Source organism: Haplochromis burtoni, unplaced genomic scaffold (assembly GCF_018398535.1).
Source record: "Haplochromis burtoni strain Fernald_Lab_line unplaced genomic scaffold, NCSU_Asbu1 Contig_5, whole genome shotgun sequence".
Lineage (NCBI taxonomy): Eukaryota > Metazoa > Chordata > Actinopteri > Cichliformes > Cichlidae > Haplochromis > Haplochromis burtoni.
In genome coordinates this window covers 642703-654308 of record NW_024582366.1, presented here as the reverse complement: position 1 = coordinate 654308, position 11606 = coordinate 642703, and the positions used below count along the sequence as shown (strand labels likewise).

The 11606-nt window shown below is 43.6% G+C and overlaps 1 protein-coding gene across 9 annotated transcripts in view; it reads right to left on the bottom strand.

Moving 5' to 3' along the window:
- The window catches only part of szt2 (SZT2 subunit of KICSTOR complex), a 108832-nt gene that overhangs the window by 70845 nt on the left and 26381 nt on the right, over positions 1-11606 (bottom strand). For all 9 annotated transcript variants that reach the window (XM_042222111.1, XM_042222131.1, XM_042222117.1 and 6 more), the window contains 11 exons: positions 11321-11506; positions 10862-11095; positions 10398-10635; positions 9985-10059; positions 9658-9796; positions 6796-6931; positions 6424-6544; positions 6088-6240; positions 5451-5553; positions 3932-4046; positions 2119-2206 (listed from right to left, as the gene is read on the bottom strand). In XM_042222111.1, the coding sequence (XP_042078045.1) occupies positions 2119-2206; positions 3932-4046; positions 5451-5553; positions 6088-6240; positions 6424-6544; positions 6796-6931; positions 9658-9796; positions 9985-10059; positions 10398-10635; positions 10862-11095; positions 11321-11506 (1588 nt within the window). The remainder of the gene's footprint in view (positions 1-2118; positions 2207-3931; positions 4047-5450; positions 5554-6087; positions 6241-6423; positions 6545-6795; positions 6932-9657; positions 9797-9984; positions 10060-10397; positions 10636-10861; positions 11096-11320; positions 11507-11606) is intronic.

Here is an 11606-nt window from a genome sequence, read left to right as displayed (position 1 = left end):
AGTGTGTAGTTAGTGTGTAGTTACTGTGTAGTTAGTATGTAGTTAGTGTGTAGTGTAGTCAGTAGTGTTGTGTGTGTCAGAACAATGAGGCGCCTGCTGAGTGTTGCAGGTGTTACAGCTGTGACACATCTGCTGCTGTCAGGCCTGCAGGTATCAGGCTGATGTTCTCCTTCATCTCATAGTGGACAGAAGTTATTTTTTGGAGCGGCACAAATAATCTGTGTGGCATCAGATTTGATGCAGAACAGCTGATTGTTCTGTAAATAGTTTGAAATGTTTGTTTAAAAAACGTCTTGGCTGCATTTTTAGATAAACAGCTGCAAAAAACTTGTTTGCATAACTCAGTAACTTTTTTGAAGAAGTAACTATATAATAATTGCCCAGCATTGGTCATTATTTACTGTATTTAGCAGACAGAGTTACAGACTCTCTCCCAGACCACAGACTCAGAATACAGTCAGAGCTTTATAAATATATAAAAAGTTCAAGTTATTTTTCCTTCCATCAGTGTTAACATGCTGCACAGGTCATCAACAAGATCTTCTTTAAATTCTCATTGTCAGTGGTCTGAAGCAGTTAATTAAAAGTCGTCTAACATAAACGCTGTAATTCGATTATTTTAATAACCATGTGACTTGGATGCTGGCGTGACCACAGTGCACACGTCTGCTGTTGCTCACAGTGGTCCAAGTGTCGGCTCAGGGAGTTTGTGTGTTCGCTCAGACACACGAAACATTAGAGGGAACATTGTTTCTGACACAGGGTATGTGGTGTACCCTTATGTTATCTTATGTTTACAACATAGTTGCATAAAATATATATATTTAGAAATACCATTACAAATGCATCCTTACGTTCTGCTTAAAGATGAAGAGGTTCGAGCTGAACCCACATGACAAAGAGTCCTTTGGGCCTTTTGGCAAGATACTAAACCCCAAAATGCTCCTGATGCAACCATCAGAGTGTGATGGGTGTGTGCACGCATCAGGTAAAAAGCACCTAAAGTGGACAAAATAAAGCACCGAGTGTTTGTGTGTGTGTGTCTTGTTGTAAGGAAGTGCTTTCAGTTCTCAGCAAAGACGAAAAGTATAGAAAAGAGAAAATAGAAATACCGTCCGTTTACCATTTCACGAGTCTGGATGCAGCATCTGTGTCTATAGTGTGAGAAGCAGCGATCTGCAGGTCAGGCTTTAAGTCACCAATTTGTAATTTAATTGGTGTAAAAGCTGAATTGGCTTTGACATCAGCTGCTTTGATTCTGTGGTTTGCTTTCCCCCTCATTCTTTTCAAGTAATGGTTATTTAAATATTGTCCCACTAAAACCAGTGCAGGAGTTGTGTTCACCATCAGGAGGTGATTGTGTTTCAGTGCTTTAGTCTCTAAGACAAACATGAAGATGAGCAGATTAAGCTGCTGCCTTTTAATGACATTATTCTACAGGAGGTGATACTGTGCTGGGCTTGCTTCTTCACAAATATTAAAATGAAATGTTTGACAATGAACCACAAAGGCTGCAGGACACTATTACTGCTGCAGGCAGCCTTTGAACCATATGCATTCTCCATCACATGGATGATTTCTGCTTTTTTTATGCATTAAAAACCTTCGGTGAAAACTACTTTAGATTTGCATCGAGCATATTCTCTGTCCGGTGGACATCTGATCATTTTAGTCCAATCTAGCACATGAGCGCTTTTATTTCTCACCTGGAAAATATGAAATCTCAGCTACTCATAGTGACATCACTCCCAAATTGGCTTCATTATCGTGGCCAAATCAGAAAATCAAAGAAAAACAGAATTTGTTTGGCTTGCTAGCGAGGTAGAGCAATTTGTACATTACGATCAATACAGCACAATACTTTTCCTTACTATAAAACAGCACATTAGTGGATAGAGCCTGTGATGTGAAGAACTGTACAGATTAAAAGTTTCACAGTTTTACTGATGTTTACGTTCACTGCCGCCTTTTTACTTTATTAACTCGTGTTGGTGGAGCTGCTCCAACTTTCCGAGCTGAGAGGGCGTTTCCGCCTGGGAAAATAATTCTGACTTCATTTGGAACGCACTATTACAACTTGGAAATGATTCTCAAGCCCTGATGTTTCCCAGTTCTCACCTGCACTTCCCACTCCATGCACCAGCAGCAGGATGTGCTTATCTACTTGTCCAACTGGCCGAGAGCCCTCCAAAGAAGACCTGGAGCCCTGAAAGACACATCAAAGATTTGGCAACAGTACTCTGATTTCAAACCTGAATGCAGATTACACCGGTATCCTTTAATTTGTGTGTGACAGAGCATCTCTGTGGGAGGTATACGTACATGGACTTGGCATCAAATGTGCTCGTGCCTCCTGCCAATGTACCAAAACCCTCCCCCGTGCTTAATCTGGTAAACAGTGTGCATGTTCATATTTTGATAGACATCTGTTTGCTCTCTCTGCTTGTGCTAACAAATATTCAGTCCTTCATACTTCGCTTCACGTTGTCCTTTCTGCCCGTTCCATGGGCACAGGATCCTCTGGAAATATGCTGAGAGGAAGATGAGATTTACTTCTGCTGCTTAATGTGAGTGCTTTCCAAAACTGTCCATCAGCCTTTCCGTGAGTGAATCTGAGGGAACGCAGCTGAAAGCGTCTTGCTTTCCTGCCTTATCGACTGCACCCAGTGACTGACAGGCTCGGGTATAATCTCCCTTTCAGAACATCAGATAAGGTGCACAGAACCACCGGACCTGGAATTGCAGTCACTGAACTAAAACTTGCCTGAATTCTCTGACCTTTGACTACAGGAAACTTCCAGAAGACTTAAAATCCATCCCTGGTTTATTAATCCAATTAAGCAACAAACCTTCATGTACACACTGTTGTTTATTATCGGGAGGAAGTCCTTGAAGCATTTCACAGAAGAGTGGGAAATTAAAGGAAGATACTGGTCTCCACCAGTGCTACCCTTCAGCCTCCCAGTAGATACAACTATGGTATCAATTTCAAAAGCCTATCTCACCTTCTTCTCAACTGCATTTTGATGAAGCTCGACCCCTGACCACTGAGATTCAAACTCATCCGAGATTTTCAGTAGATGCACCTATGGTCCAGCTTTAGTGGTCTGACAAGTGAAACTTTTACTCTAAGAGTAGATCTTAGTCCGGGAGTAGATCTTAGTCCGGGAGTAGACTTAATCCCTGTCTGGGAAACTAAGCCTGTGGCCCTCAGAGAGAACAAATTCCAGCGAGATCATCTTAATGGCATAATTGCTGTTTTAACATAAGTCCACCAACCAACAGAAACACATCATAAAATGACACATTGATAAGATTAAGGGAATAGTGCTACAGATAAACTGTGAAAAACGGGATTCAAATCAAGCTGAACAGTCTCATACGTTTGATCCGTCCCAGCCTTCCCTGCCTGGCACATACTCTGCCTCTCTCCTTCTGCAGCTCAGGTTCATGCCTGTGGGCAGGTTTGGCACACCTGTGCTTTACCACCTCATCACCCTGCAGTATTTAAGGACCAGCTCATACACCGACTCTGCCAGAACGTTACAGTCGTCAAAGCAATTTAGGCTCAAATTATGCTCCCAGTCAATTATCGGAGATTTTCCTTGTTCAGTAAATTTCCCCCCGTGTGGCCGCCAGCAAACTGTCAGCCTCATTCCTGATCCTTGCCTCTCTTGATACTTACCTGTCTGCCCACTCTCCACCCATGCCTGCACCTCTCAAACCGACTAAGACTCTGAACAAAAACCTTATCGTCATCTTTGAGTTTTATATACACAAAAACTCTAAATGTTTCAGGATGTAGACGTTTGTGTGGAACCTGCATCTAACTTTGCCTATCCTGGCTTACATCATCACACAGTCCCCACATCTCACAGTGAAATGATCTGTTACTGGTTGCAGTCAGTGGTGAACAGACTTGGTCACTTACTACAGAGTCCTCGGACATCGAAGGCTCTTGACTCCTGGCGAGCCCGATGCAGCGAGGCACGTGGAGGTTCCCGTCCATGTCGGAGTACTTCCCTGTTAGTGACGTTTCACAGAGTCTGGAAAGAGCACGAGGAGGTGCTTCTGTAAGTTGATGTTTTTCTGGATGAGCTGGTAATAATCATGTATTTCAGAAGAGAGAACCATCTCTGCCCGCACCATGACGACAAATGTCACACAATTTGTTGCTGCTTCTCAGGCTATTCTATCTGAAACTCACTCTCAGTGATGTTAAAGAAATGCTGCATATCTGAAGCACATTAGAGGTAAATTACAATACTTACTTTCTGCTTTGCCTGTGCAGAGAAACGCCGATGTGCTGCCACTTTGAGTGTAGATAAACTGCTCTAATCACTCACGCTCCAATCAATACGTGTAGGTGTAACATTACATACGTCCCGCCGCTGTTTTTATCGTCACTACATCACCTCAATAATCTATATAAATACACACATTCACACAGACTGATTTACATGAAACTCCGTATTCTGTTGTTTGTTTCCTGTTTTATTCTCAAACAAGGGATTTTAGCGCTTTTCCTGCAGAACAACACACAATGACACAGCTGATACGATCATCAGCTGATCACCTGTGTGCAGCAGCACATGCTTCGTGCTTTCCCTCTGCACCACATCCAGAGACGTCCTGAATAATAACTGAAATGGAACCACTGTGACTGTCTCAGCTATTTCTCCAGTGACAAACCCTTCAACTCAAAGGTCCGTTCTAAGGAGAGCGACTGCTGAGGATGTGCGACTTAAATAAACAAAGAAACTAAATAGAAAAGATTCGATGCTAATGTTGGGATGACACACTGCTGGTTTGTAAAGAACAATGACTGCATGCCTGTCAGGCCCGATTTATAACACTTGACGACGGTTCTTATGCAAATAAAATATTTTCTTTTCCAAATACATCAAAAACCCACATTTCAATGCCGTGGACTCCACCTTATGAATCAAACAAACACGCACACAAAGTGTTGTGTTTAACTCCAGCAAATCTTTAGTTAAACACAACACAGTAAGTTAACTGACTGTGTTTCACTGTGAAGTGAACGGGGAACTGCGTCAGCAAGCATGAGAGGAAACGCTGGCTCCAGCCTCAGAGTGAACACTGCGATTTGGAAGCTCCTCCATCTGGCACAAACATCACAAAATTGTTTCCTTGCGATGTCCTGTTTGACAGCAGTTCAATTACCAGGAAGTCGGATTTCTCCTCCACCACACTGTTGTTGTAAGAACATCTGTGGGTGGATTTTTGCTTCCAGCAAACAAGATGGAAAAAAGTCAAGGAGAGCCGTGTCACAACAATCTTCACAAAGCTCTCGCAATATAGAGGAAAGTTTATACTGGGAAGTTTATACTGGGAACTTTCTTTGAGTATCGGGGGTGAAATGCTGAAAAATACTTTGGGGACAAAACTGGACCCACTGGAGAAGAAAAGAAGTAACAGAGTCAAACCTGAGGTAGAAGACTGATTTAGTGGAACGCTCCTGGTAGACAAACATGTTCTTCCTGTTGACCACGCAGAAGGCATTCAACACAGAGCGCAGGGCCTGGATCGCTGCGACAGGAAGACAGAAACACCCACGTTTACAGAACAAATCCACTGATTTAGGAACATCATCTTCGCTGGATTGAAACAGAGAAAGATTCTAATAAGCACATAATTGATGTAAATATGAGAACTGCACATCAAGTACACACTCGGTACAACCACAGTCCCAACTGCAGCCCACTGCAACAACCAGCGTCCAACAGGACGTTACAGCAGTCGCTGCTGTGACTCGAGTCACTGCTCTGTATCAACGATTAGTCCAGGCCTCAGTATCATACTGGAATTGAAAAAGTTGGATCATAACCCGAGTGAAAATATGGCAGTGAGCCATGAAAAAGAGCCCACATGTTCCCAGTTAAAGCCAATTAAAATGCATGGATTCATAGCTACAGGTGCACATTTAATAACAGAATTACAAATCCTGTTTTTGCTTTGGAGCCATTTAAATCCTACACAGCGACTCCTCGGAGTAAGAAGAGATTTATCATACACTGAACTGAAATGACTGCACGCGTTTAAAGCCGAGCACGTTCCTCTCACCTCTGGCCACTCCCATGTTGGGTCCCATCTTGAGGCGGGGGTGAATGTGGATGATTGTGCGCCAAACCACATCGCAGGCAAAGTGCCCTGGGATAAACTGCATGGTAGCAGCCAGATAATCTCTGGCCTGGTAGCTCTCCTCTGTGCTGTAGTCTGTGGTTAGAGAAATACCAATATTTACAACTTTATTTGCAGAGGACTAACTGCAAAGAGGCGACATTATAGTGCAACATGACAGAAGACTGCAAATGTCTTATAGGCTCTGAAACCCTTTGTGAGGAATCCCAGCGTTAATATAAAACACTGTAAAACTACCTGCAGCTTGTTCTCACTCACCATCAGCGGTGTTGAGCCTCTGCCTGCAGTGAGGCTCACTCTTCCAGATGTCTTCCTCACTCTCAGCCACCAGCAGCTTGTTACACAGATGGCTGTCGTGCAGGTCCTGGAGCAGCATACGCTACAAAAGCACAGAGTGTGCAAACACCGAGCAGTAGACTGAAAATGCAAGTTTCGATCCTCTTAAATGTCTGAAAATGATCCAGCAATTAACCTCCTAGGACCTGCGTCCACATATGTGGACATCACATTTTGGGTTATTTAGACTAAAATACTCAATTTTGCTCTACAAGGGCCTGATGTCCACTTACGAGGACATTATGCTGCTACAAACAATGAAAGAGACGCAGCTTCGGGTGCTGCAGTAACTACCTGATTCACAACTCTGCACATTTCTCCGATCTTCCTGACCACCATTTGATGCAGCTGTAAGCATTCAGGCAACTCCTGCTCTTCCTCCTTCTTCTCCAGCTCCTCGGTGCCGACCTCTTTTCCCTCACTGAAGCATCTGTAACGACACAACACACCCAAAGGATGAACAGCCGTGATCAAAGTTATGAAAGTAAGCTCAGACTTGTTTTTAGTGCTTCTAGTGTCAGAAAGGAAAAACGTTTGACTAAAAGAAAAATGAAAAATAAGAAAGAGTCAAAGGAAAACAACATTTGTATTTGATAGACTTTCCCTCGTAAAGATAACATCTGGCGACCTCCCATTAATGGCGAGTTGGACACCGTAGTATATATCAGTCGACTGTTGGAACATTTTCCAGGTTTTTCCAAGCGTACATGCATCGACCGAGACCGCCATCACTACCTTCTGATCCAAACTCGACTTTGATATGACAGAAACCGGAAGAGCCACAAAGGTTACAAGAGCTACAGAGCTGATAACTGGGAGCCATCCAGAAATACCATTACACCTGACAACATGACCTACAAACAGACTGTACTGTTAAACAAGAAGAACTTCAAATAACTGGAAGTAAATCTTTTAGCACTGTGATGTTTCATGGATCAAATCCTTTCATGGTCACGAAGCACATACTAGAAGTTACAGTAACAACATGCAATAATAAGGTGAGTGTTTCAATTAAGAATAACTGGTTACCAGTCTGGACTTAGTCTGGAAGAAGTCACAGAAAGTCAGAGCAAAGCTATTCACAGAGTTCATGTTTATAAACCATGAAAAATATTACATGAGTTTAATCTCTCCGCTTCTCAGAGAGGTTTAAAGCAAATCTTTGAGCAGCCAGGTCAAAAAACTATTACCACTAAAAACGAAAAATGAGAAGCTTGTGTAGTAAAAATTGTGTTGCAAATGAATAATGCATTTAATATCTGAGTGCACAAATGTGAAAAAAGAGAAGTGCAATCTGACTTATCAACGTCTACCTCTCTGCAAGTCAGGACTGTCCAGCTCCAGGCCTCGAGGGCCGGCGTCCTGCAGGTTTTAGATGTGATCCATCACAGCTGATTTAAACGGCTAAATTACTTCCTCAGCATGTCGTCAGGGCTCTAGACTAACTTTTTGCCATGGGCGTACCGGTACGCCTAACTTTTTAAAGTTAGGCGTACCGGCACAAAAGTTAGGCGCACACATATTTTATAATAATTTACATAATATAATGTGTTTTTCTGGATACACTGTGCTTTTTCAGCATTCAAAGATTGATGACACCGTGTCAGAGCTGGCTATGAATGTCAGAAGCATCAGGCCTTAACAGAAAAGTTAGCAATAGTTCTTTTCCTATTACAGCTACATCCACTTCTGTCGTGCCTAGGCTGCTCACTAGGGCTGCGTATCATCACTGATTTCTATAATCCATTCGATTCCTGTTTTCAAAGTCACGATTCGATTCAACTTAGCCTCAGACAGTCAGAAATATTATAACTCTGATCATTTATCAGCACTGACTTCATCAGCATTGTGAACATCACAGCAGAGGCCTTTGTGTGAAAGTAACTGAGAATAAAACAGAAAAACATGAAGGAGATTTTCCTGGTCTGGCTTTTTATAGCAGATAACCTTAAAAATATTCTACAATGTTCTGCATATAAAGTTTAAATTTCTTCAGTACTGAACAACAGAAAACAGGCTTTCTTGTCCGAGGACATTTAAGTGAAAAAGAAACAGACAGCAGCCACAGCGATGTAAACAGACTGGTGGGTAAATAAGTGAATGAATAATACAGAAAACAGAGATTGGAGACGGGAACTGTTCCTGAAGTACAGAGAGAGAGAGAGAGAGCTAGCTGTGCATGGATGTGATTTTAATAGTCGTGGAAGCAAAACAGCAAAATTCATGACGACATTGATCAAATGTGAAGCGCAGTTTGCTGCTTCTGTTGCTGCTGGCTCTGTGAATTTTGGTTGGAGAGACAAAACCTGCAGCTCAGAATCAGCGCAAAAAGACGTAATCACAGCGCGGACCGGACGCATCAGGATCGCTGAGCTCCGACAGCGTGTCCGTCTACGGGCCGTCGGGTGAGAAAGCCGAGAAAGACAAAGCTGATTCTGATGCGTCGGTCTGTGTTTACGTCTTTGTGTGGAGTCCGTGTACCTGCTCTCATCTGCTGTTTGGTTGTTGTTGAAATGGTTTTGTGAGCTTTAATCTGAGAATCTGGCGTTTCTGGCAAAACACAGTTAAAAGTCTATTCAGGATTTAATGAATTGATATCGCTTTATTCAAGCTACTCACCTCCCACTTCCACCTGCACTTTCAACTGGACCACGGCCAATCAGAGAGGTCCCGCCCCTGACTATCTCTGATTGGTTTAGTCCACGATAGGGGCATAATGTGTGTCTGTTGTTGACCACAGGGAAGGTTGCAGATTTTTTTTTTGCTACCTGAACAGTTGGTCGCACAGGTGCAACCAAATATTTTCTTTTAGTCGCACCACTGAAAGATTTGCTCGCATTTGCAACCAAATTGGTGGCACTCTAGAGCCCTGGTCGTGAAGTTCCCCAGAGGCCTGGTAATGAACTCATGTGATTCAGGTGTGCTGACCCGGGGTGAGATCTAAAACCTGCAGGACACCGGCCCTCGAGGCCTGGAGTCGGACACCCCTGCTTTAAACGGTTCTGATTTTTCATGTCTATAAAAATAAAAACGGATCCTTAAACAGGGGCTTCTTTGAAAACTTGTTACAGTTGCTTCAATTAAAACCTGTATAGTTGTTTTTAGGTCACTTGTTACTAAATGAATGAAAAATGGGAATCACTAAATGACTCTGACCTGGAGTGGGAGTACACCGTCACTCTGTCCTGGTGGATCTTAACAATGAGCCAGAAGTCTGGCATAAGCCGGGCCTGGCACTCCTGTTCATCCAGGGTGGGGCTCTCACACTCAGAGTCGCTGCTGCCACCATCATAACCTGTCAACACAGCATTACGTCTGTATTTAACATGTTCCACCATTCTTCTGAAGACGCATTGACATGAATTGTCTATAACATAAGAAATAAGACTCTGTAAAGCAGACACTTTGAACCTTTCAGACTGCAGGTGTTTCTATGACTCTCCCCCACAGGGAGCCTCTCACTCAGCTTTGTGCAGCACTTACCCTGCATGTCTGAGTCCAGGCTGCCTTGGCTGGAGACGACACTCTGGACTCGACTCGGCCTGAGTTTGCCGCCACCTGAGGAGAGAAAACAAGAAGTGATAGTGGAGCGCGTCTCTGTTCTACGCAGGTTAAACTACAGAGCTGAAACCTGAACGGTGCACCACGCTGAAAGAATCGGTTACTGTTACAATATCTTCACATTTTACTTTTACACGGACTTTATTTTTTTAACACTTGTATTTATTAAGATTTATTATGCATTATATTTATCTTTTATATGAAGTTTCTTTTTTTACTGACCAACTTCTAAAGTACAAATGTAAGGTGTTTTATCATCACTGGACATGATGATGACACACGTGCAACAAAACAGTGAAACAAGCAAACTTAACAGGTATGAATGTGAAACTCACTGTGAGAGGCCGACTGCACGGACTCAGCCAGGCTGACACTCGAGGGGGTCTTTGGGGGTGAGCTGGCCTCTGTGCAGCTCTCTGCCTGCAGCTGGGGGGTACTGGGCTGACCTCTGTCCCCAACCATGCTAACAGAGTCATCTGCTTCAGGCTTCAAGGCTGCAACTGATTCACCAGCGTCCGGAGTCGTGTCACTGAGAGCATCAGCAGCAACACTGGCTGGCTTCCTGTCCTCACTCTGCACAGAGTTCAAGTAAAAGTTAGAGTCATTCTGTCTGATAAACTCCTGCAGATAAACTCTACCAACTACACGTCTTAAAATTTAACCTGATTTATTTCTGATCATGGATTTATGCTGATGTCAATAATAACATAAAAACAAACTGAATGCACAGCTGGACAGATGAAGGCTGATCTGCTGTATTTTCCCTCCTCTGCACATCACAGTCACTGATGTATCTAACCTCACTGTCGGCCTGAGCTTCTGCTTCGCTCTCGAGCGTCGTGGTCTCCGCCTGAGCTGCAGCACTGCAGGATATGGTGGCGGCAGCAGGGTGTTGTGGGGGGGATGCAGTGCTCTCAGACAGCCTCTCGGTCTCTCGGATCCTCTGAGGATGCAGTCTGCTCAGAGACATATAGTAGAAGCCGGCCTGTTCTCCATTTAACACATAGCCAGAGAAAGACATCCTACGAAACTCCTGCAAGATAAACAAACGTTGTCCTTTATATTCATACATCCATCTATACAGAAATAACAAACCTCTGTGCATGCCTGTGAATCAGCCTGTAGGCACATATGCAAATTAAAGATTCGTTAATTAACTCCTATCATGTTCTCATACAAATATGTGCAGACATGTTTTTGTGGAACATTCCTGGAGAAACTTTTTGTCTCAAGTTTAAATCCTGTTTGTTCTTCTTGCCTCTTTGAATTTTTCCAGCGACTGTTCAGGCCCAAAGACAAACTGAAGCGGGACTTCCTCACAGTGACAGTGCGGTCGACCGCTGGAGCGTAAAACGTGCTCCGCCACTTTCTGCAGCGTGGCCGGGCCGATGACCCGAGAGTGACGCAGAGCAGAGACGATCTCATCCTCCAGCAGCCAGCGGATCTGAATCACACCGAGAGAAACCAGGATAAGAGCAGCACTGCTAGAGTGTGTGTGTGTGTGTGTGTGTGTGTGTGTGTGTGTGTGTGTGTGTGTGTGTGTG